Source organism: Numida meleagris, chromosome Z (genome assembly GCF_002078875.1).
Source record: "Numida meleagris isolate 19003 breed g44 Domestic line chromosome Z, NumMel1.0, whole genome shotgun sequence".
NCBI classification, from domain to species: domain Eukaryota; kingdom Metazoa; phylum Chordata; class Aves; order Galliformes; family Numididae; genus Numida; species Numida meleagris.
This window is the reverse complement of record NC_034438.1, coordinates 29,282,498-29,308,833: the sequence shown is the minus strand read 5'-3', so window position 1 is coordinate 29,308,833 and position 26,336 is coordinate 29,282,498. Positions and strand designations below refer to the sequence as shown.

The 26,336-nt window shown below is 36.2% G+C and overlaps 1 protein-coding gene and 1 long non-coding RNA gene across 12 annotated transcripts in view; one reads left to right on the top strand and one right to left on the bottom strand.

The window, feature by feature from the left end:
• The window catches only part of PTPRD (protein tyrosine phosphatase, receptor type D), a 374,457-nt gene that overhangs the window by 247,075 nt on the left and 101,046 nt on the right, over nucleotides 1–26,336 (top strand). For 4 of the 11 annotated variants that reach the window (XM_021379989.1, XM_021379994.1, XM_021379990.1 and 1 more), the window contains 7 exons: nucleotides 244–549; nucleotides 1,536–1,729; nucleotides 5,625–5,742; nucleotides 10,923–11,510; nucleotides 11,942–12,042; nucleotides 12,904–13,163; nucleotides 18,729–18,819. In XM_021379989.1, coding sequence (XP_021235664.1) covers nucleotides 244–549; nucleotides 1,536–1,729; nucleotides 5,625–5,742; nucleotides 10,923–11,510; nucleotides 11,942–12,042; nucleotides 12,904–13,163; nucleotides 18,729–18,819 — 1,658 coding nt within the window. The remainder of the gene's footprint in view (nucleotides 1–243; nucleotides 550–1,535; nucleotides 1,730–5,624; nucleotides 5,743–10,922; nucleotides 11,511–11,941; nucleotides 12,043–12,903; nucleotides 13,164–18,728; nucleotides 18,820–26,336) is intronic. The other 7 variants (XM_021379996.1, XM_021379997.1, XM_021380000.1 and 4 more) reach the window with 2 other exon arrangements.
• LOC110389491 lies at nucleotides 6,833–24,541 on the bottom strand. The gene is made up of 3 exons (XR_002433248.1): nucleotides 24,268–24,541; nucleotides 12,899–20,373; nucleotides 6,833–9,814 (listed from the first exon to the last, which is right to left on the bottom strand). It is a non-coding gene; the product is annotated as an uncharacterized LOC110389491 (long non-coding RNA).

The following is a 26,336-nucleotide window of genomic DNA, read 5'->3' as shown; positions in this document are numbered from 1 at the left end:
TTTCCCCTACATGCTTTTTCACTATTTAATTAGTCTATTCATTTTCAGTTTCTTCATGTTAATAAGCCAAGGTGCATATGATTATCTGATGTTTTGCTTTTTAAGTTTCTACTTTTTTTTTGTTTTGTTTTTATTTTCATTTTGTTGTCTTTTATTTATTTTTATTTTTTCTTTTGTTCATTTTTTTTTCAATCACTCCTATCCTTTCACTCAAATCCTCCTTTAACCCACTACTGAAACTAGAGCCATCAGCTCCTCCTCAAGACATTAGTTGCATAAGCCCCAGCTCCACTAGCATTTTGGTAAGTTGGAAACCTCCACCAGTGGAAAACCAGAACGGCATTATCACTGCATACTCCATCAAGTACATTGAGATTGATGGAGAAGATGTCAAACCCCATGAAGTTTTGGGAATTTCATCGGACAGTACCCAATACCTTTTGGAACAGCTGGAAAAATGGACTGAGTATCGGATCTCTGTGACTGCCCACACTGATGTTGGACCTGGCCCAGAGAGCTTAGCAGTATTGATTCGGACAGATGAAGATGGTATGTTGCCTCCTCTACATCAGTTTGCACCTCTCTCGATCTGCTGTATTTTATATAATCTAACAGTATTTTTTGCTGCTTTTTCCTCAAATCACAGATATTATCACAATTTGAGGGGTTAATTTTTAATCAGAGACTTGTGCTTTCTACTTCATTTATATACATGGTATTTTTACTTTTTAAAAGAAAACACCTTTTTGTCAATGGAATGACTCTACTGCCCCTTTGAGCCCCTACACGTTCTTCGTTCTCCTCTTTCAACGTTAAAATAACATGGGGAAAAATCTTTCTACCTTTTCCTTAATTTTACCATTGTTATTTTTAAAAACTTACAAAGTTTTCTGCACTGTTTTTTAACTTTTACCTTTCTTGTTCTGTCTTGTAATTTTTGACTTTTAATTTCTTTTTTTGTTTAGGTTTTTTCTTTTTAACTTTTTTCCTTTTTTTTTTTTTGTTTTTGTTTTTGATCTTGGAAAGCTGATGCTCCACACATTTTATTTTCTTCTATGCTTTAAAATGACAGAAGACAGCCTCATTATCAACCTCCTTTTATGCTACTGAAAAAAAAAAAAAAAAGAAAGAAAGAAAGAAAGCAAACAAACAAAGAACTTGTCAAACAAATACAAGGGAAACTTTTTTGGAAATCTTTTGTGTTTTTCTTCTTACTATTATTTCAATGATTACAATACTTCTTTGTACTGTAATGCTTTGACTCTCAAAGCATCTTCCTTGGCTTTTGTACATTTTTACATGTTTTTCTATTTCTCTAATACTCTTTTTTCTTCCATTTTTTTTGCATCAGTCATGTTTTTTGATCTTTTCACTGAAAGGTAGAGCAGATTGGTTGAGCATTTACATTTGTTGAACCATTTGTATTCTTCAGAGAAAACATAGTAAGTCTGCCCTTTAAAAAAAAAAAGAAAAGGCAAAAGTCATGGGTGGGACAGGTGCCTGTAATTTTGTTTTATCCAATGATGTTGTTCCAGTTCCTAGTGGTCCACCTCGCAAAGTCGAGGTAGAGGCTGTCAACTCTACTGCTGTTAAAGTGTCATGGCGCTCACCTGTACCCAATAAGCAGCATGGTCAGATCCGAGGATACCAGGTCCACTATATAAGAATGGAAAATGGAGAGCTGAAGGGTCAGCCCATGCTGAAGGACATCATGCTGGCTGACGCACAGGTAACTAGAGCGTTCCATATTTTAAACGTCATAATGAATATTTACAATTTTCTAAACAGCTCTTTAGATCTTTCCATATTTCTTTCCACATTTCATTCTATCAGCTACATTTTTTTCACCTCTATTTAACAAATGCTTTCCAAAATATTTACATTTAAAGATTCTTGGACTAAACTTAGTCACCCCTTTGTATGGGCATATACCAGAAAGTTATGTCATTCTGCTGGCTCCCGTAAGACTTGAGACTTCTTCCTATAGCTACACTTAGAGCTGTAAGGTAACAGAAGTATCTGGGCAAGATCACAGCCAATGTAACAAAATGTGCACTGATTCAACCACCCAATATTTATTTACTTATTTAAATGGAGAGCCTAGAGCCAAATAAGAGACCTGTACTAGCCCATTATTATTGTGTTCTATCATAATTGTGTATCTACCTTATCACCCATTTCACAGGAAATGAATTTATTTTTGTGACTTTAGAAAGCAGTGAGGTATTTATGTTTGTCATTATTCATATCAATTGGTTTGATATGTGAAATTGCACGTCTGTTTTATAAATGATGACACACAATGAAATCACAAGTCTGGTAACATTAAGCTTAAAAATCTTCAGTAATAGAGTTTTACTGATTGGAATATGCTAGTACTCTGTTAAACTGAAAGCTCCCAAAGCTTCTAGCACTGGAGTTAAAGGCTACGTTGAAACTATTATACCTTTTGCAACTAGATCGATATAAGTACTTCTGATCTTAAGAAATAAAGAAATTTAGTATAAAGCTAAAGAGAGAAATCCTACTCTTTTAAACATTTCATTTGAATAAATGCATTTATTTTGGCTTTTTATTGTTGTTGTTGCTTTTCTTGTAGGTTTAATTCTAAATTTCAGCTCTGTAGAATCACTTTGAGATCGGGTCTTCTGTGCACTCCATTTTGCTGTCAAGACAATTCTTAAACTATTATCTCAGTTTCCAAAAGCCATCATTAATCATTTGCCAGTCAGTCTATATCAGTCTATATGTTCTTATTTATCTGTTTTCCAAAGCAGTGTTCTTGCAGATTAAATTCAGTGAAGAGAAAGACAGAAAAAAGTTTGAGAGTAGGAAGAGAAAAGGGAGAAGAAACTGAAAAAGAAATCATTCTGTGCTTTAATTCTCTCCTTTCTTGCTCAGATTTCCAATTTTAGCTTCAACATTGTAGTAGTATAAAATCATTTTAAATGCTAGTATGTTAGAAGGGGAGTCTATGTGTGATATTGGAGCCCAAATATTATAAAACCTTTTTTCCTTTTATCCAAATTTGGCTTTGAACTGACATTGGGTTACTCTAGTTAGTCACCTCTTTTCTCCTCCCAGTACTCCTCCCTTCATTTATTTTTATGATACATGATCAGGGCTTGTACAGAGTGCAAAGACCTTGTCTGTATATGACCTTGGTCTGGTTAGGTTTCAAGTCTGAAAAATCGTGGCATTGTGCTATTAATAAGGCATTGAATTAATTTGGGAAAATAAAGCATATAGCCTGGTAACGTGATTAAATAAACCACACAGAATTTAATCTTGTCTCGGTGGCTTTTGCTAATACAATCCATCATAAAATATTAATAGGTGACACAAGAAGATTCATTAATTTTTCTGTCTTTCAAGGAAAGAGAAGTAGATGTTTTCTGAGGGGAGCAGATGTGGAATTAAAAATGCCTGGTCTGATTCCATTAACAACATTCTACATGAGTCTACACAATTAACTCAAATTCTACCTGATTTTTCCAGACATCTTTCTTAATTATTGGACTATTAAGAAGAAAAGATTAACTCAACCAGGCTACATATTCTTTTCACTTCTTTTGTTTTTCTTTCCAATGTTCTTTACTCTCAATCAGTGGGAATATGATGATACTACTGAACATGTGAGTAGCTTTTGACTGGCCAGAATAAGTGAGTGTTTTTTTTTGTTTGTTTGGGGTTTTTTTTGTTCATTTTTTTCTTGTTTGCTTGTAGCCTCCTTTTATTTTTCTGATTTTTTTTTTCTTTTATTCTGTCATTTGTACAGATGCATGTACCAACATCCAGATTTTTTCCTGTATGGCACTTCTTTTTTCCCCTCATGAGGGAGAGTGGGGATTTTTTGTTATTTGTTTGTTCTGGGGATTAGCATGATCTTGGAATTCACATAAATGGTTTGTGTTTTCTTCTTTTCATGGCTGTTACTAACCTTGCTTCGTAATTCCCTCCTTAAAAGATGGTGTTAGAAAAACAAAACCAGAATGGTCTGGAATTGCAAATAAATAGTTGGAAGTTTTCCTGTATGCTTCTGAAGTGTAACATTTTTTTTGTGTAGCTGAAGGTTGAAGTTAGTTGCACTTCCTTTTGGGTAATTCAGTAACTGTATTAAGTATGCTAGTATTAATGTCAAAAGCTCTGCATTGTTTATGCCTATATTGTGCATGTTTACTGTATCCAAGTCACACTTCTAAATGACAGCACTACATGCAATCTGTTACACCATGCTTGTTTTAGATGAGGATGATAGCTTCATCACTGTTTAAAAAGATGAATTTTTTTTTCTTTGCCTTTTACAATTTTATTGTGCTAATATCAGTTTGAGAGTCCCTCTGAAAGAAGAACAAATGTTTCCTAATGATTTTGGACTTTAGGCTCAATTGCATTCTGAGATGGATTCTAAGGAGCAGAATTTTGGAGGTGGATTGGTGTATTTGTTGTTATTGTTGCTCTTTTGTTCTATTGTTTGCTTGTTTTAAATACAGTTTTATTTTGTTGGAATGATTTTTTTTTCTTTGCCCACTCCTTCTGAACACTAGCTTGTTATTTCTGTATTGTTAGTAAAGGATGGCAAATAGAATGCCAAGCTTTAATCATTGCTGTATTGAGCTCATACCTGATATGTGGAAAAATCCATGTCCTGTGGTTAGTTTGATCCAAAATTTTTTATATTAAGTTCTATGATTGACACATACATATACCATCTCTCTGACAGCAGTGAAATTTAGCATAAATCCATTCAGCATGTGAAAACATGCAGGAGTAATCTAGTGGCTACAAACTGGAAGCAGATGAGTCAAGAATATAGTACCTTTCAGTTACTTGTAAATATTGTCCCTTTTTACTCATGAAATTACTTATATTGTGAGTATTGAGTCTCAACTTCCTTTGCATGCCCTTATAACATTCGTCTCATTTGGGTGGCCTTGAATTCACCATCGTGTGTGTGTGTGCATGTACTAGCTTAAAAGTTACTTGTTTTATAGCTGCTTTTTCTTATTAGTCATATTTAGTCTCTGATCATATTTTTATTGGTGTTTCAGTTAACTCTTATAGTCTTTAAGACTGAGTTGTTTCTCAACTCTGAGATCTTTAGATGTAAATTCCAGCTAGTAACATAGATTGAAAATAAAGTATTATGAGACGAAAGAGGCTTTCTTGTTCAGCTGAACCAGTGACATTAAAAGTGCGGATACAACTGCAATACACTTATTTTGTAGGCATTTTATAACTATGTCAGTGATGTCCTGTAAATGGCTGAGTTAAAATGAGTTTTGTTTCCACACATGCACGCACTTCAAAATATCAGTAAGATTCCTCAGGCAATGTATTTCATAAGGGCGTATTCAGTGTTCACAACATTTAGACTCTGACCTTCTGCCTTAAACTACCTGGAGCATTCTGTTTAGAAGCGTGCTTTAATTGCTTAAGTAAGGGAAGTATTGCACTATTTTACACAGAACATTCTGTTGGTATTCTTAAATGCTTGCTTGTACTTCCAGTAGCACCAAAGCGCCTGCACTATGTGTATTATACAGAGGTTGTCTTAAAGATTCAGTGCTCTCCTAGAAAACGATCAATTTTTGATACGTTTTTCTTGTTTTATTTCATCTTAGGAAATGATAATTTCTGGACTTCAGCCTGAAACTACATACTCCTTCACTGTGACAGCCTACACCACCAAAGGTGATGGAGCACGCAGCAAGCCCAAACTTGTATCTACTACTGGTGCAGGTAATACCGTATACTCATAAATCTCTGAAAAAATCCTTGTACTTGCCTTACTTCTTTCACTACTATATTCATAGGACATAGGTTTTTCTCTTTCAGTAGTTGAAGTTTGATTTATTTAGATGAAAAACATAACTGATGTCTCCCCACCCCTTTCTCTCAGTTCAAGAAGCAGACAAAGTGATAATTGTACTTTCTAGCAGCTGTTCTATTCTAATTGGTGTCTTCATGGAGAGAAAAAAATCAAGAGATGCAGAACTGAGAAGGGTATTTGAAAAATCTGTGGAGGGCTTCCCTGATGTGTGAGAAGGGTATTTGAAAAATCTGTGGGGGGCTTCCCTGATGTGTGTAAGGAAAGCAATGCCACTGCCTATCAGTAAGAACATGGAAATAACCTGTATGCCAGTAGCTCCTTGCCTCAGGACCCAGAAGACAGAGGCAATCTGAGGAATAAACTGAGGTAAAATACACTATACAACTGTGGACAGTTAGCATTTGATCACAGATAGCAAGTATGTGACTGTATGACAGGTTCAGCTCATTCATTTGCCAGTGGTGGGATGAACAGAACTTCTTTTGGTGAGGAACAAGATTTTTAAATTGAAATTTCTTGCTGTGGAACAGCTTAGACTAATGATGCTACTATAGCTTTAATGTAGTGCTCACCTGTGTGCATTCACAGCCTGTAGGTGTTAATCTGACGGATTTTCTAGTGTAGTTTGGAGAGTTATTCCATTACAATCACATGGAATTCTTTGTATCACTGTCTTAATAGCCAAGTGTTGTTCATGCTAATATGTAGAGTCCAAACCTATGTGTATTTGTATTTATACTTGTTGACTCATGTTTTAAATTCATTTTAAAAAACACATATTGTAGTAATCTGAGCAACATCTATGTCCAATTTTATCATCTGTCTTGAAAAAATCTCCATCTTGGTGTCTAGTTGCATCTCAGATTTTACCATCCAGTCATTACTCTTGATATATGCTGAAGATACCACTCAAACCTCCTCCTTCCTGAATTCTTGTGGTCTGGAAATAATAATGTATACTTCCCAGTTGCGTCTGAACTTGATTTAGGAAAAGTGGCACTTGATCCAAAATTGTTTTTAAAGTTCAGTTTCCAGTTTACATAAACACAATTACATTGATCATGACTTGGTTAGTGTACAGACCGAAGTATAAGCTTTGCAAATCTGCTTGTAGAACTTGAAACTCTTATGTATTTTGTTCTCATTGATTATTCACAGTTCATTCTTCTATGATCTCTGATGTTTCTTTAGAAAACTAAACAAATCCTGTGTTTTATAAAACCCTAAGTGACTGGAGAACGACCAAGAATTAGACATTTCTTTAAATGTCAGACATTACATTGTTGTTACATTGTTCATGAACATGTAACATTGTTGTTACATTGTTCTTGCCATTTGCTTCTCCTTATGGACAAGGAGTCCTTGTTCCTGGTTTCTGAAGTAAAAGCTAGTTACCATTTTTCTCCTTCCTATCTTCTAGTTTATAAGAGCATCTTCACTTTGCTGTTACAACTTGCTGTGGTTGATCTCACATTGTACTGAAAATTCAAACATAGGTATTTAAAAAATGAAATATTACATGCAGTCAATACCAGGAATTTCTATTTCACTTGCTTGGTGTAAGAATTCATCATACAGAAGAAGGAGTGACGCTTTAATACCAGGGCTTGTAGACTTGAAGTAAAATCTCCTTTTTGAGATTCCATTTGATTTTCACTTTTTTCCTAAAAATGATATATTTACACATTAAAATAAAACAAGTGATGGGTCTAACTTTCTAGTCTAGTTTTAAAAGTACAGATGTATGAAAATGAATGAGATTATGTCCATAAAATATAGCATTTATGAAAGGTGAGTGTGTGTCTAAATGTTTACTGGACAAGCTTACTATTCAAGAGTAATGAGTTAAAAGCAATTATTCAGATAAAAAATATCTACTCAGCTTTGCCTGATCAGTGATATAAAATCATAATTTTCATTATTAGACAGAAGAAAGTCACCAAATGTAAATGTCTACATTATGGTAACTGCAGTTATTAGTGAAGTTAAGAGTGCTGTTAATAGTTTCATTGAAAGGTGTGTTTTTATCTTGTATTCATTTTCATATCCTGGTATTAAAAATTGAATGGAAGAAAAAATATTACTGAACATTCCAAACTCAAAGTATTAGGAAATCTAAAATGACTAGTGAAAATATAATATTTACAAGATACTGACAACAAGCAAGATGACTTACTAATCAGTGAAATCACACGTTTTTTTCTGGAGAATTTTTTCAAACTTTAAATTTTTGAGTCTCTTAATACAACTGCTTGTCTGTTGTGTAGAATTTGCTCTCCGTGCTGGACAACACTCTTGAAATAGAGAATTCATTTTAAGTTTAATCCATGCATAGCTACAGATCTTACAAATCATGTAAAAAAGGTAGGAACACTGATCTTTGTGTGTGTGTGTGTCTTACTCATGAAGACAGCTGACATACTGCGTAGCAGCTAATGGAAACAAGCTACTATGGTAGTATATCAAAGGCAGCTTGAATGTGCCTCTAATGGCAATACTATGTCATCACAACAAGCTGATGTAATAACAGTGATATAGATGGATATGACTGTGATTTGAGAGATAACTTGCTACGTAGTTATGAAGGTTTACTTCAATAAATCTGAAAATATGCATTTTAATGGACATTAATTTCATTTGAATTTTTAGCAAATTCAGGGATTGTAATCAGAAGAAATTTCAAGACAGGGCAATTTCATGACACTTTTATACATAGGACTGTACAGAATCCTGCAGTTTGTCTCGCAAGGCTGTGATATTCACAAGTGATAGTACTTAAAGATGATACTAACTGAATGTTATCAAGAAATAAAGAGATCAAAACATTTTTTTTTTATTGATCATAGAATAATTTGAGTTGCAAGGAACCTTAAAGATCATCTATTTCCAGCCTACTGCCCTGGACAGGGACACCTTCCTCCATGTCTGTTTGTTCAGACTCCCATTCAACCTGGTCTTGAACATTTACAGTACTAAGGAATCTACGAATTGTCTGGGCAAACTGTTCCAGTGCCTCCCACCACCAGGGTGAAGAACATCTTTCTTATATCTAATTTAAATCTACCCTCTACACATTGTCCTGTTACTACATGGCCATGCAAAAAGTCCCTCTCCTGCTTTCTTGTAGGCTCCCTTTTAACTACTAGAGAACTGCTACAAGAACAGCCTTCTCTTCACCAGGCTGAACAGTCCCAACTCTCAGCCTGCTCCAGCCATCTGAACATCTTCATGGCCCTCCTCTGGGCTTTCAACAAGTTAATGTTATTCTCAAAGTTCTGGCTATCAGTTCTATGCTAAAAATCATATACTTCTCAGAATCATATAGGCTCCATACTAAAATTTTAAATAATATGTACATTGTTATTTACTACTTTAATCACAGCTTTAATGTTCTTCTGATCAATAACAAGTATTAATTTATTTCCTTTTCTGTATATACCATCAAAGTTAAAAGTAGCATTAACTGTAATATCCACCAGTGTATCATGTTAATAAATCACAACCACTTTCAACAGTATTTCTCCTAGAAAGCTGAAGGAGTTATCTATTTGTATGGACTCTTCTTCTCTTTTGTATGCTGCAGTAGTTTCAGTAATAGTTCCAATGCAAAGACAAATATAGCCTGTTAAAGTCCTTCATAGCCTTTTTTTTTTGTTCCATAAAGGCTCATAATAAAAGAATGCAGAACCAGACAAAGTTTTATGTAACAGAAGAGAAAAGTTTCTAGGAGTCAATCTGCAAGTGGGTTAGGCATTTAAAAAAAAAAAAAAAAAAAAAAGATATTTGGAAAATTTTTATAAAAACTAGCAATAATTCAAATTCATGTAGAAGCAATGTCAAGACTCATCAGCAGATATAATAAGGAAAGATAATTTTTCTCAAGCCATGCCATGCCATTCTTCTGTATATGTTCCTAATTCATTTCGGAATGGTAGTCAGAAGTTCTGTCAGTAAGAATCTGATTTGCTGAGTGCCAGAGAACTGAAAATAATAATAATAAAAAAAATCAAACATTTAATGTGGGAAACAGAACTTGGAGTGCAACAATTATTCACACAAGAAAAATTCAGATGTTCTTTAAACTAATTAGTCTTCATGGAACATTGTTATCATGGTAGTACCACCCAAAAAACACATTCTCATTTCTTGACCTGTCAGGTATTGGCACACAATGAACAAGAAATATCTGAATACTGATGGATTTGCTCCATTATCAAATATTTAATTCTAATAGAAACATGATTTTGAAATAAAAACATTTCATTAACACATAAAAATGAAAGCAAATATAAGGAATTGAATTTTAAAAATAATTATATAATGGAAGACAAACAGTAAATGAAAGAAAGTGATACCAGGACCCCCAAAAATATATACCACACAAGCTGTATAATAACATTTCACACATTAGCAAAGAGCAAATTTGGTCCTCTAAACTGAATGTGCCCACTACACTTATGGTCTGAACCTCTCTAAAAGGTGAATCAAAACTTCAGCCTCTTAGGTTCAAATCCTTAACTGAGGCCTATCTGGTGTGCAGGCACAAAAGTTGCTCTTCACCAGAAGAAACCCAGTTCACGGGCACAAAAAAACTGACTTTCTTCCTACAGCATTTTACGTCTCAGTGGCAAGAATTATGTTAGATTTACAGACTTTTAATTTCTCCATTATTATTACTGTTGCTACAGGAATGACAGAAATGTACCTTGGATTAATTAAATTATTGCTTATTGCAATACTGTTTTACTTTTTAAACAAGGACTGAGCCATTCGTAAGATGTGTGTTTGAAGTTCTACTTCCTGATTGATGTTTCTAACTTCTGTACCTCTGAATGTTCACTATATTTGTAAAGGGGAAGAATAGAATAAGTGAAGGATACAATGAACAATAGATGACTTTATTATCATAGTTCACTACACTATATGACTCAGTGCAGGAGTCAGACATTCTTTCTTTCAAAAGGTAGCTATTTGTGAAACAAAGAGTGAGGCAGGAGAAAAATATCCACAATCTTGTTAAAGCTAGCCTCAATAATTTTATGTGCAATTCTGTTTGTATTTATCATCTTTAAATAACCTTCTGCTACAGTTCCAGGCAAACCTCGGCTCGTGATTAGCCACACACAGATGAATACAGCTCTAATTCAGTGGCACCCTCCTGTGGACACCTTTGGCCCGCTGCAGGGTTACCGCCTGAAATTTGGTCGCAAGGATGTGGATACATTTACAACCATGGAGTTCTCAGAAAAGGAAGATCACTTCACAGCTACAGACATTCACAAAGGAGCTTCTTACATCTTCAGGCTCTCAGCTAGAAATAAAGTGGGCTTTGGGGAGGAGATGGTTAAAGAGATTTCTGTTCCTGAAGAAGTGCCCAGTGGATTTCCGCAAAATCTCCACTCAGAAAGCTCTACTTCTACGTCAGTTCAATTAACTTGGCAGATGCCGCTTTTGGCAGAAAGAAATGGCATTATCACCAAATACACCATCTTGTACAGAGATATCAATGTTGCTTACTCGCCAGTTGAACTCCCTGTTGTTCCTGCTGACACCACTATGACACTTTCTGGCTTAAAACCAGATACCACATATGATGTAAAAGTACGTGCCCACACAAGCAAAGGGCCTGGTCCATATAGTCCAAGTGTCCAGTTCAGGACACTACCCGTGGATCAAGGTAGGATTTGTCTGCTTATGGCGTTGACCTTTAAAGGAGTATCGGTCTTTGGATATCAGTGTTTTTGAAGCTGTAAATAAAACTGACCGTCCCATTCATAAAGATAGGTTCAACAAACACAAAAGGTAAAGTATGTAAATCTTAATATGTTTTGGATGCCTTAGAATTCAGTTGTCCCTTGCCAAACAAGTTCTGGCTAACATCTTCACAATTTTTACAGGTAAGGAGAATGTGCGTGTTGGATTGTCGTTAGATAAGAGTGAGAATGACTTAGACTGTAATATTTAGATGTGAGCAAACAGGTAGGAGAACTGAATTAATTTTGTTTCTTTGACCCAAATGGAAAGCTAATACTCCGAGGTAGCTGTGGAAATATGACAAAATCTAAACTCCAAGATATTGTTTATATACAAAATTTCTTTTTTTTCCAGCAGTGTTTGCAAAAAATTTTCATGTTAAAGCAGTAATGAAGACTTCGGTTTTACTGTCTTGGGAGATTCCAGAAAACTACAACTCAGCTTTGCCTTTCAAAGTAAGCTGCTTTTTATTTGATAAGAGTAGAAGTAGGGAAATTAGAGGATAACATTCAACCACTTAAGTACCTTACTGTATATGTGTATTTTTATTTTTATTTTTTGTGTTACTATATTGAAGAATGCAAACTAATGAGCAACATTGACCCAAGCTGTTAAATTAAGTCCTTTGGCTTTATGAACTTCTTCTTGTGGCAATGTTTCCAAGCTGCGCTGATGATGCTTGTTATGCATAATGTAAACATCTTGGTAATTTGCAGTTCATTGCAACTTATATTTTAGACTGAACAGTGAAAAGAGATCAATTTTCTTTTTACTCTTTTCTGTAATGACTATAACCGAATTTCTTTTGACTTTTCATCTCCTCAAATTTACAATAACTCATTTTTGAACTCTTTCACTCCACTAAATGTAGCATTAACCAAGATAAAGAGTCTAGATCCAGATCTCAGTTTTGCTATGTGACTATTCATGACTCATCATCTCAGGCAGTGGCCAGTAAAGAACAGTACTTTATGAACTAAAAGAGCTAAAACATTTCTGAATATGGAGTATGACTGAAGTAAGGCAAGGTATTTTAAGAAAAGTGTGCCTTGATAAAAATAATGGGTTCAAGCAAAGCTACTGAAATTGAATAAGTGAAATTGGACCTTAGGAGTGCTTACTCTACATTAATATAGTGGCTTTTTTTCCTGCAACAAATCTTTTAACTGCCATAAATGAATTTAGTTATATTTTACCACTTAAATTACCAATAACTGTCATTTTAAATTTATAGCTAGGCTAATTCCTGGATTGTGATAGTATCAGTTGCTTTCTCTTAGTAACAAATACCAAATTGGATTTATACATTACCTTAGATCCTTTATGACGATGGCAAAATGGTGATGGAGGTTGATGGACGTGCTACTCAAAAACTGATCACTAACTTGAAGCCAGAGACATCATATTCATTTGTGCTGACAAACAGAGGGAACAGTGCTGGAGGTCTTCAGCACAGAGTGACAGCAAAGACTGCACCAGATGTGCTTCGCACCAAGCCAGTCTTCATTGGAAAAACGAACTTAGATGGCATGATAACTGTGGAACTTCCAGAAGTACCGTCAAATGAGAATATAAAGTGAGTGACTTCATGACATTGATAATTCTTACTATTCTAATAAAAACTGGACATGTACTGCACCGGAGCTTTATTCCTCCTAAGGGTACAGAGTTCAGTGCTCTGCAGAAGTATTTGCACTAACAATGAATATCACTTCATCACTCAGCTGAGTATGTAGGATAATTCTGGTTGGATATATATATATGGCAAAAAATATAAAAAATATATTCTGTTTCTAGCTGTTTCTTAGAGAAATTTTTCTTTTCTTCATTAATTCCAGATGGGTAAGAAGCCAGTTGTGTTTGAAAAATGTATCCTCATATGGAGAATGGACGATCTATCAATCTAGAGTTGTTCACCTGCAGCAACGTGAAGTACTAGATCTCATTCCAGAATTATGTGGAATTTTGAAGGGCTGTTACTGCATTTATGTTATTTCAAGTGAATTAATTATAAAGTTTTCAAGATAAAAATTTCAGATCCTCTCCTCTAGTCCAAGTTCAAAAAACAAACAACAAGCAACAAACAAACAAACAAAAACAAAAACAGCAGACTTGACTGAAAGATTTGACAGAGTTTGGTAGAGGTTAGTTCCATTCGGGGAGAAAAGGTACTGGGAGATTTAGTGGAAATAGGACTTAAGAGCTGATAGAACTGTGTCAACAGGGATTAGAAAGGATAGACAATAAAGATTTTGCAAGAAAACATGAAACACCATACAATCGATGAGTGTTGCTGCTCTTGTTGGTGTATAAAGTTCCCGTCTATAATGTAAAGGAAATGGGGAAGAAAATGAGCAAATCATTAAAAATTTTTGGGCATTCCACTTGCCTTCTGTCTAGTGCATTCTAACTGGCACCTATTCAGAAAGTTGCTCTCCCTTTTCATTACTGGCTGAGGATTTTGAGGCAGGTCCTGAAATAAAAGACTTTGAGACAGTAAAAGGATCAAACCTGAAGTGTAGCCATTAGTATTAGACTGAGTAAGGTTTGGTCAGTAACAAATGCACCTAAGGAAGACTGAGTCAAAAAAAGATTTATGAGGCAGGGCATTCACAGAGGAAAAACATGCAGGGTTGTTGCCCAGACAATAGAAGGAGATAGCAGTGGAAAGAGTCAACGCTCTTTCTTACATGTAGTGTTTTTTTAAAAAAAGAATAAGTGACAACTATAAAGAAGTATTAAACCAATGGAGTCCAACTAACAATTGTGCAAAAATGTAACTCCTCTTTCTATATGCATATATGTTTTCTAATGAGATGTAATTTAGTTTGATATAGAAAAACAAACTAAAAAAATTCATCTATCTCTGGGAATAGCATACCAACACAAATACTGAAAGGAAAATTGAATCATATATAGACATCTGATGTTTGCTAGAATAGATAAAATGATAGTGATATTGTAGGGGAAGAACAACTTTGTTTTTTTAAAAAAAAAAAAAAACTCACTGTAACTGCTGCACAATTGCTGTTCCTTTTCCTCTTTGGGTACATTATATGCTGGTGGTTATATCTATCCTACACTGAGAATCTTTCAATGATACTAATTACATTGAAGATGAAACAGTTAATTATTTACCCTAATGGATTATAGGTAAATACTAATGAGATTGAGAATAATGTAAGAGGCTTTAAAACTTATTAAAGAGGATAGAAATAATTTTCATTATCTTAGTCTTTGATGATGATATAGAGTAGAAACTTAAGCAGAACTCACAACATACTTGGTCAAATGGTTCTCAAGCTAGAAACATATCAAATGAAAAAAATGTTTTCATTTTTCAGAAGTATTTTGGCTAATTCAAAGCAACTTTTTATTCAAAGCATCTTTCTCTGAATCTTCCATGTTTGCGAAGTCTTGGATTTTATGGAAGATGTTGGCCTTTGAAATACTGACTAGTTCTAGCAAGTCGTATGTTTCTCTCATTTTCTTCAACCTACTAAAACAAACAAACAAGCAAACAAAACTACATACAATAGCACACTCAAAACATAATAAAGCAAATAATATCTTTTCTAAGAGATGCTATGTTTTCTGTAGTTACCTAGAAATAGCAGAACTTCACTGTCCTTAACAATTTGCAGCAATATGTATGTATGTGAATTGTTTCATTTTTCAGCTTACTGTTGAAATACTCGTGCTTTCAGCTTTAAAATATTCTGTATATACTGAAAGTCTTAGTGGATGATCAAAGTCATGAGTGGGAGGCATGCATGAGAAATTGTGAAAGAGTGTGAAAGTAACATTTACATGCTGGATCTTCATTGATTGATAAAAAATGTATGAACACTCTGTCACTCTATTAGCTTAAAAAAAGAAAAAGAAAGAGGCAGGGAAAAAAAAAGAAAAGGTAATCAAGAAACTGTCAAGTTCATCCAGCACATCTTCAACATCTGAAAGATGTATAAGGACCAATTCTCAATTGCTGCCTTATATGAATTCTTATGAATCTGAAAAAGGAAAGGTACATTCATTGTAGATACTATATACGAGTAAATCTTCTTTTGCAAGGATTTGTTGCTCATGTCATATGCCTTAGCAAAGAAGAAAATTGTCGTAAATGTAGGCTCAAGCAAGTTAAAAGAGTGTTTTTGCCTTCTTAGCAAACATTATTATACCCTAAATCTCTTTGAAACTAAACAAAATGAAGACAGGGAATTTTGATGTTCAAGTTAAAATTATGCAGTGAGACCACTAAAGAGTAAAATCCTCCATTTGATGTTTGAAGCCATTTCATGTTTCTTGGTAGAGAAAAAGTTAGCATAGTAGAGGAAGATTCATATGACTGATTACTTCTATGAATTGATATTGGAAATTGATTTTTTTTAATGAAGTAACTAGTTTGAATAAAGCGTTATAAGGATCCACAGCCAATTGTAGCAGTTCAGCTACCATCTAGTTTTGTTTAAATACTGATAGGAAATGAAGATAGTTCAAGATGTTAATATGAATAGATTCTACTTTGGAAACACTTCAAGGGAAATATATGATTATATCAAGGGAATTGTATAATTCCCCCGAGATATTTTTTCTTTTACTGGATTCGCATTAGAGATGACCGACTGGACTACTTCATTCCTCTAATTTTGGCATGAATTAAGAGAAACCTAGGTTACTTATTTGCCTAAATTTCTAAATTATGAAATAGTAGTTTTATCTTCAATCTTCTGCTCTCGTTTCTAGAGCTACAGCCTTGGGTTAGCAACATGTACATGCAGAAAATCCATAGATTAGTGACTGCGAAAAGACACTTCTTTTTTTTTTCAGAAAATACTCAGCAAGGACAGGCTTACTACTTCCACATTCCTGAGCATTTCACAGTTTTCTCTCCTACCCTCCGAAGTTACTATAAAACAGCTGCATACTGCAGGTTTGACCTACTGACACTGACTAAAGAACAGCACCCATTTATTAACTGGTACAAGAAGTTTCAGTTCAAAGTACTCCATCATGAATGCCATCAACTAATCTTTCTTCAGGTCTGATTATGTTTAGAAGAACATTACTTCAACCACTAAGTCCAATAACTCTACCCCTAAACTGCTGTTTGGTTTATCTTCTTACCGTTTCTGAGAAATTCTTTTTATAGTTTATTTCTCTTCCATTTGATAAAAGACAATTTTGGGGAAAGGAAATAATTGGATAGAAACAGTTGAATAGAAGCAGAAGAAATCGAATCCTTTGGTATCCTAACTTTGGAGTAGGCAAGCTATCTGTGGAGGTGACCGAAGGCTTTCTGGGAGGCAGAGATCCTGGAAAGATTTTCTGAAAATCAGATGTCAAGCCAAAAGCCATAACCTCTAAGGTGATGGGGAGAGGAAGTGTCAACAGAGAAGGTCTATTTATGCTGTTTCCATTTTTTTGTGTTAAAGAAATTTTACTATTGCATTTTAGAGCCCAATTAAACTTCTTTTAAGAAGATTTTATATTTATTTATAACATTTTCATTCATCTTGTCACCATAGGAGAAATCTTGGCAGATTCCTGCAGCTCTGACTGACTTAGGGTCCTGTCATATCTCTCAATCAGATAAATTCAGAAATGTAATTTTACATCTAATCCTAATATATGTTTGGGAAAAATATGTGTCTGGATGTACAGATGGATATTATGAAGCTGAGAATGCATCTTACTACAGATATTTTAGTATTCTTGTTTCATAAAACTATTTAAAAATGTGTAACATTTATGGAAAAAAATAAAAATCTGAAGATTCGTTTAATATGCATACTGAGCTTTACAATCTGAGCTCAAGCAGCCTTACTAATTAATAAGAACATAATTGTTAAAGACTATTTTTCTTTGCTACTGTAAAGAATATATGATGCAGATTTTCTTCAGCAAGAGAAATGTTACAGATCTGTGCTCTACACTTGTTTATAGTACCTTCTGCTAGAGCTTTGCAGTTCCACAAATAAATTTCTGAAATTTCTTAACACTATTGAGTGTTAGGAACTTAAGCATTTAGAACTGTAGCTAAAAATACAGATTGTTGTTAGATTTATTTTAGAGGAAATTGCTTTAGTTAAGAATAGACCATTAAAATGAACCAGTGCTGTGCACTGATATGAGACAAAGACAGTTTATAGAGTTGGTTTAGACTGAGCTAGTTTTCAATTAATTCTAAGGCAGGTCTGTTTCTTTAGACTCCTCCATTAACTACTAATAAATAAGTAAATGAAGGAGGGGAGGAGGCAGGAAAAGAAAACAATGAAATTATTTTCCATAATAGAGACCAAGAGACACTTTAGTGGCCATGTTACTGGAAACAGCTTCTTTCCTTCTCTGAGGTGAAGAGTGCTTGACTTCTTGAATAGCATATTATACCATTCTGGATTTCATGCTGTGGTGATTCTACTATTTATTTAGTCACATTAATAGCAAATGTTTGGTGGAGGAATGGGCAAGAGTGGAGGAAGGAGAGCAGAGGAGGCAAAATATTTTCAGAAAAACTTTTGAGTGGAAAACTGAAGATATGCAAATCCTAGCTGTAAAGAGAACATACATCTATGACTGTGAAAATAATATTTAAATAGAAAAAGCTGATGGTAATTTATACTAAAAAGTAAAGAGTATGTATGTGGAATGTGTGAATTTATGATATGATGTTTTATTTTCTGTTATGGTAACATAATATTACCATACGATTCTACTTTTATATGAAAGTGGGAAAAAAATGGGGTAATGTTTCATTTTAGGGGTTTGAATTATTTTATTTTTGTGATTTTGTTTCTTTCCACATTAATGGTAGTAGGGCACAAGTGTCCCATGGATCTTGTATTTCAAACAAAATAATAACCTGCAGTCAAATATGCAGGCATTCTAGAACATTGTGATTAATTTTTCCTATACATATTTATATTTTCAAACGAAAAGGCAGGTAATTAGTACCGTTTTTTGTTAAATATTTTATTCCAGAATTTGTTTTCAGGATGTGAATCTTTACAAATATGTTTGGAAGGCTGGAATCTTTCTCAGTGTATGACAGACAGATCTTATGAACCCCTCCAAACAGACACACTCCATCAATTTATTTTCCTTTTCCTTCAGCCTCACTTTTGTCCCACTCTTTCTTTTACAGAGGTTATTACATAGTTATTGTGCCTTTGAAGAGATCTCGTGGAAAATTTATCAAACCATGGGAAAGTCCTGATGAAATGGAACTAGATGAGGTACTGCATTTTCTCGTTGTCTTCCTCTCCTTTATTAAGGAAATCATCTTATTAGTGATATGCTATTAATTTACCAGTTTAAGTTTTGGTTGCCAGAATATTTTATATTTTTATTTGAATTAGCCTGTGGGAACTGAAAGAAAGTTCATGTTACTCAAATTAGAAGACATTACAGACATTAAGTTGCAATAAAGAACACAAAGTGTCTGATCTTTGTTGGCATTAATATTTTATTCTTTTCCTATTGTGAAGTGTAATGCAAAAGTGCAGGAGGTGAAATGAGTTGTCAGAGAAAGCTTAATCACCAGTGATATGAACTCTAATAAAGGTCTGGTTCATTAGTGGGGTGTTTGCTAAGCCTATAACAAATGCTAAATTGCATTTTACACTGCAGTTTAACATTTGACCTTCTTCTGGTGCCTTTACCTGATTTTCACATACTGTAAGGCTGCTGATGAGAAAATTTTTACGCTGTTCTCCATTCTACTGACAGAGTGTGCACAGGAAAAATAAATTTGAAAAGTACAACATTGTGTCATCATTTGACACTACAAATGACATCCTTTTTGAAGGATGGAAATCTTTTCATCTCTGTGACAAGCCCAGTAACACTAGAAATCTATTATATTATTGATAAGAAAAAAAAATCCAGGAAGTTTATTGTCAGGCTTCAGTTCAGTCTTCTCGTATATCTAATGGCAATATGGTACAATCTAACTTGTATTATTCCAAACTGATGAATTGAAACTATTATTTATGGTTGAAAAGCTCTTCTCAGAGTTGTATATGAAAGCCAGTAACAGAAGAGATAATGTTACTACTGCTATATCTAGCTAGGATTTTAGATCCCATTTAGGTGTCATGGTGACTTGTGCATATGATTTCTAGCTTAGTGATATTCTGATTCAATCCTATTTTTCCTTTTTCTTTTAAATAGATTCAGAAGTTTTCTGTTACAGAGATGCTTTGCCATGTCCATAGTCAGGAATTCAGGAAATGAAAGGGAGTTAGGAGCTTCGGAAGAAGGGGCAGGCAACTACAGAGCTGTTGTCAGATTGTATATGGAGAAAATTAGAAGATCCAAAGCCAAAGTGGAATTCAATTTGGCTAGTGTAGTAAAAGATGATAACAAATGCTTTCATAAATACATCAATAACAAAACGATAAATAAGGAGACTCTCCATCCGTTATTGGATGTGAGGGGAAACACAGCTATGAACAATGAGGATAAGACTGAGGAAAAGAAAGTTTTTCCTCAGAAAAATTTTCCTCAGTCTTTATTAGAAAGAGCAATTGTTTTCAGGTTACCTAGACCCTTAATTTGTAAGGTGGTGACAGGAAGCAACATGAAGTCCTTAAAACACAGTGGGAAATTGTGAGTGAACTCCTTCCTGTTTTGAATGGTCACAAGTCTATAGGACCTGATGGAATTTATCCAGAGGTACTGAAGAAGCTGTCAGAAGCGCTCACCAGGCCTCTTTCAATAATTTATCAGCAGTCTTGACTAACCAGGGGAATTCCAGTTGACTGGAGATTGATGAATGTGATGCCCATCTACAAGAAGATCAGGAAGGAGGATTCAGGAAATTGCAGTCCTGTCAGTCTGACCAGAGTAACAGGGAAGGTCATGGAGCACTTCATCTTGAGTTCCATCTCAGGACACATACAAAACAATAGAAGCAGACAGCATGGTTTTCTGAAAGTCAAGTCCTTCCTGACTTGCCTCATCACCTTCAGCGACAAGATAACTCACTTAGTACGTGAGAGAAGGACTGTGGATATTGTTTATCTCATTTGTAGTATTTTCCTGGAGAAAGTGGCTGCTTATGCTTTGAACAGATGTACAGTTCACTGGGTGAAGAACTGGCTGGGTGGTGGGTCTCAAAGAGTTCATTCCATTTGGTGGCCACTCACCATTGGTATTCCCCCACAGCTCACCACAGGGGCCATGTTTTAAAAATATTTTTATCAGTGATCTGTATGAGACAATTGAGTGCAACCTCAAGTTTGCAGGTGGTGGTACCATGTTTGTCAAGGCTGTCAATCTGCTTGAGGATATTCTTATGCAGCAGTATAGGCTTGGGGAACAGTGCCAGGGAAGCTGACTAGTAGAAAAAGACCTGGGGGTGCTTGCTGGGCAGTAGTTGAACATGAGCCAGCAGTATGCCTATGTGTGTACACAAAGGCAAATGACATCCTGGTTTGAGCAGCCAGCAGGGCTAGTGGAGTGATAGGCCCCTTGTATCTGACACTGGTGAGATCATACCTCAAATACTGTGTTCACTACAAGAAGCCCATTGAGTTGCTTGAAAGTGCAGAGAAGAGCGACAAAGATGATAGAGGACTGGAAAATAAGTGTCATGAGGAGCATCTGAGCTATATGGGATTGTTTAGTGCTGAGAAGAGGAGACAGAGGAGGGGACCTCATTGCTCCCTACATTTTCCTGAAAATACATTAATGGTGAGGATAGTGAGGGTCTCTTATCAGGCAACAACTGATAATATCTGAGAAATTACTGCTAGTTGCAAAAATAGAAGTTTAGATTGAATGTTAGGAGAGTTTCATCACAGTGATTCTGTATTGGAACAGTCTGCCCAGGGAATCATAGAGTGATCATAGGATGGCTTGGCCTGCAAATGACCTTAATCATCTAGTTCTAAAACCCCTGCTCAGGACTCCATCCAGTCTGGCTTTGAATGCCTTCTGGGATGGGGCATCAACAACTTCTCTGGGCTACCTATTTCAGCACCTCATCACCCTCTGAGTGAAAGATTTCCTATTAATATCAAACTTAAATCTTCCCTATTTTGGTTTAAACACATTCCTTCTTGTCCTATTCCTATGTTCCTATGTAAATAAATTATCTCCCTTCTGATTACTAGCTTCCCTCAAATACTGGAAGCCACAGTGAGGTCTCCCCAGAGCTTTATCTTCTCTTTTCCAGACTCAACAAGGTCAGCTGCCTCAGCCTTTCTTCATAAGTGTTCCAGCACTCTGATCATCTTTCTGGTTCTTCCCCATACCTACTCCAACAGCTCCATGTCTTTCTTGTGCCTCAGATGGGACCTCATGAGCACGGAGTAGAGAGGGGCAATCATCTCCTTCTGCCTGCTGGCCACCCCTCTTTTTGATGCATCCCAGGACACAATTGGCCTTCCAGGCCCCAAGTGCTCACTGCTGGCTCACATCCAGCTTTTCATCCACCAGAACCCCCAAATCCTTTTCCATGGGACTTCCCTCAATGAGTTCTTCTCCCAGCCTGTATACATATCTGGGATTGCCTTGACCCAGGTGCAAAACCATGCATTTAGCCTTGTTGAATCTAATTATATTCACGTGGGCCAACTTTTAAGTTTGTCCAGGTCCCTCTGGATGGCATAGTTTCCTTCTCCTGCACCAACTGCACCACTCAGCTTAGTATCATCAACGAACTTGCTGAGGGTGCACTCAATTCCACTATCAAAGTCACTGATAAAGATGTTAAAAAGTACTAGTCTCAAGATGGAACCCTGGGGGACACCACTCATCATCAGGCTCAATCTGAGCATAGAGCCATTGCATGGTCACAGCCAGAGAGCTGTGGTCATCCAATTATTCATCCAGTGAATAATCAACTCTTACAATCCATGTATCTCCAACTTATAGATAAGGATGTGATGTGAACCACATCAAAAGCCTTGCAGAAATCTAAGTAGACAGCATTAGTTACCCTTCCTTTGCCCACTGATTCTGTCACTCCATCATAAACAGCCACCAGAATAGTCAGGCACGACCCTTGGCAAAGTCTTGCTGGCAGTCTTAGATCACTTCCTTATCTTGTATGTGCCTTAATATAGTTTATAGGATGATCTGCTCCATGATCTTCCCAGGCACACAGGTAAAGCTTGCCAACTTCCTCCTTTCTACCTTTCTTAAAAATGGGAATGATGTTTCCCTTTTTTCTAGTCACCAGAGACTTCACCTAACAGCTATGACTTTCCAAAAATGATAGACAGTTTTTTGGAAACCACAACACCCAGTTCCTTCAGGATCCTGGGATGCATGTTTTCTGGTCCCATAGACTTGCACATATTTAGTCTCATGAAGCAGTCTCTGACTGGCTCTTCTCTTACAGTGAGAGGGATTTTTCTCTCAGAGACTTCAGAAATCATAGAATCATAGAATGGTTTGGGTTGGAAGGGACCTCTGAGATCCCAACCACCTTTCTATAGGCAGGGACACCTACCACTAGGCTGTGTTGCTCAAAGCCCATCCATCCTAGGTGACCATTGACAGTGTCTCTACACAATCAGTTTCTTTGGTACAATTCAGAGTTTTTTTCCCTGCTTCCTCCTAAATTTACAGCATTCTCTGGGTCTTGCCTGTTACTTAGAAGCCCATCCCCTTTCCCCATCAGATGAAATTTAAATCTCAGCTGATCTGTCCAGACAACTTCCTTCCCAGAACACTGTTGCCCCACCTAGTCAGTTGCATCTCACCTGACATCAGCCTGGTCTCTTAAAGGCCTATCCAAGATCACAGAACCCAAAGCCCTGAGCATGGCACCATCCATGCAGCCAGTTATTCAGCTCTTCCTGTTCCTTCTTCCAGGGTCTCAGTCTCCAACCAGGAGGACAGAAGAAAACACTACTTGTGCTCCTGATCTCTTCAATGTCATTCCAAGGGATGTAAAGCCTCTTTTAATGTTTTGTTGTTTGCTTGTTAAAGCCTCCTGTGGCCCCACTTGAACAAGTTGAAAAGGATAATAGTCATTGGGCTTTATCATACCCAGTAGCCTTTCCTTGATGTCTCGAAAGCAGGTCCCAGGCAGACAATAAACCTCTCTGGAGAGATTATCTGGGTGGCAAATAGGGAACTAGGTACCCCTAAGCAAGAAGTCCCGAGATACCAAGACCCTTCACATTTCTTTGGTGGCACTGGTGTTCCAATGTCTCCCTTGTCTTGTATGCTATTTTGACCTGTCTTCTCAGGTTTAGAAGCCATTTTAGCTTCCTCCCTCTGCATGAAGATATACAGGGCTGTCAGTCTGCCTGTGTCACTGCACAATATTAAGCATCAATCTCTCACTTTTATTGCTAGATACTCCTCAGAATGGTAGTTTCATTTTGCAACCTAATCACTTGCTTTAAAAGTTCATTGAGGCGGGCATGCTTGCATACAGGACACTCCCTTCTTCTGAAAGGTCCTAAGTGGGACTTCCAGATTCTGGTATTCCCTACAACAGAAGCTCAGGAAGATTGTGCCTCCCAAGTCTTAGTTTCCACTTCAGCTTGGTTTTTCTAACCACTGGCCACAGTATTTGTTTCAACAGAAGTCTGCTACTTGCTGTTCCCAGATGAGAAGAAAACTGTCTACTTTGCTCCCTCCCTGTGTGAACTGCTGTGCCACACCCTGTTTTCCCACTGTGTTCACTGAGCTTCTGGTTGCTTGGACCCCCTAGGGCTTACCTTTGTAGATGTGGAGATGTTAAATCACTGCTAATGGCCTACCCACATCTCCACAGTCACCTTCAGGAGAGCTAGTTGTTCGTGGTGGTTCGCTTCTCATCCTGGGGTCTCCTTGATTTCAGGATCCTTCTTGCTCACTGCAATCTTCTGCTTCACTGAAGAGCATACCTGCACTGGAGCTGATCATCTCAGATAATGACTTGAAAGCACACTCACACACACACACAGACACACACACAATAGCAGCAAGAAAAGTTTTTTTTTTATTCAAAGGTATAGCACTACTTTTATAATACTTGTTATCCACTATTGCCATCTAAAGCTTACTCCCTTAATGCTGATTGGATATTTTTGCTGAGGCATGTAGCAGTGAAGCATGAAGCAGTATTTTCCATCTTCTGACATATCAAAAGGTAGCTTATCGGATCATCTTAGTTTGCCATTTTCCCTGCGTCACAGGTACATTCTTTGGTCAACTTGTCCCTATTCCTTCGGGGAGGGGGCCTTTCTCGTTACACCTCGTATCCTCGCAACCGCCTATTACAACAATGACTAAGACAAAAAATGGCTTGTATTGGAAGGGACCTTAAAGATCATCTAGCCTAATCCCCCTGCCATGGCAGGGACACTTTTCACCAGTCCAAACTACTCAAAGCCCCATTCAACCTGACCCTGAGCCCTTTCAGGCATGAGTCATCTACCGCTTTTCTGGCTAGCCTCGTCCACTGCCTTACATATCCCTGTAGGTAATTAAGAGCTATGTGTACATGATGTTGACTGGCGTGATTTAGTAATGGGATGTGGTAGGTTTGGTTGGTGGCTAGATTTGATCATCTTAAAGGTCTTTTCAAACCTAGATGTTTCTGATTCAGTATATCCACTGTGTTGTGATGACCATCTGCAAGCAATGCACTCTTCCCATTGAACAGATTCATACTACTTTCAGTGTTTACACCAAAATGTAAAGAAAATAAATATCTTTAGAAACCAACACTACTGTAGAAACCTTTCCAAATATAGTACACATCTTTCACTGTCAATGATAAATGTGCCCTTTTCTGGATCTTTTCTTCAGTCAAAGAAGAAAATCTGCAACAGTAAGAGAATTCTTAATTGGAAGATGAAAAAATGGAATTGTTTGAAGGAACACACTTTTGTTGCTGCTGACTGTTTCAATGAAGCATGTGTTACCTCTTGACAAGTTTCATTTATGTGATCATCCAATTTGATTCAAATGCAGTGCTATCTTGCTTTGATCCATTAACATCTTCCCTTTAAAAGAGTTGGACTGTAAATGTCATCAGTTCATGATTACAGTCCTCAGTGACATCAAATACGGTTTAAGAGTAAAACTCTGCTGACAAGATACATACAGTAATGAAAAACTGATTTAATATCACCACCCACTTCTAACGTCTAAAGACTATAGTCATATTCAGTACAATTATCAGATTAAAGGATAGATGCCAGATGACATTGAACTTCTTGGCAATTAAATTCTGTGGATCTGTGTTGCTGATTTTCATAGCAGAGGGTCATTTTAATCATCCTGCGAGTTGTGGTGCATTAATCTGTATAATAGTTTGATAAATAGCATTTATTAATTCAGAAATATTTGGGTCAGGAAGGGTTGTTTCCCACTTTAACTGTTATAATTGAGACCACATTGTAGAATTAATGGTGGAAGAAATAGGATATGCATTGACTGGAAAATGAAATTTATTTCTGATAAAGAATGAAAGCCCTGGATATATCTTTTACAATCACACCAATACATATAGTAACTGTTTCGTGGAGAAAATAAATAAATAAATAACCAGTCAGTGTTTGTATTTCATGCTCCCTCTTCCAGTTTCTGTTACTTAAAAAACTGTTTTTCTTCCTGTTTTAGAAAATATGAAATATTTGTACAGTCTGATAGTGATAGGACAAGGGAATGGATTTAAATATAAGAGGGTGGATTTAGATTACTTGCTAGGAAGAAATTTTTTAGACGGTGGTGAAACACAAGAACAGGCTGCCCAGAGAGTTTGTGGATGCTCCATCTCTGGAGGCATTCAAGGCCAGGT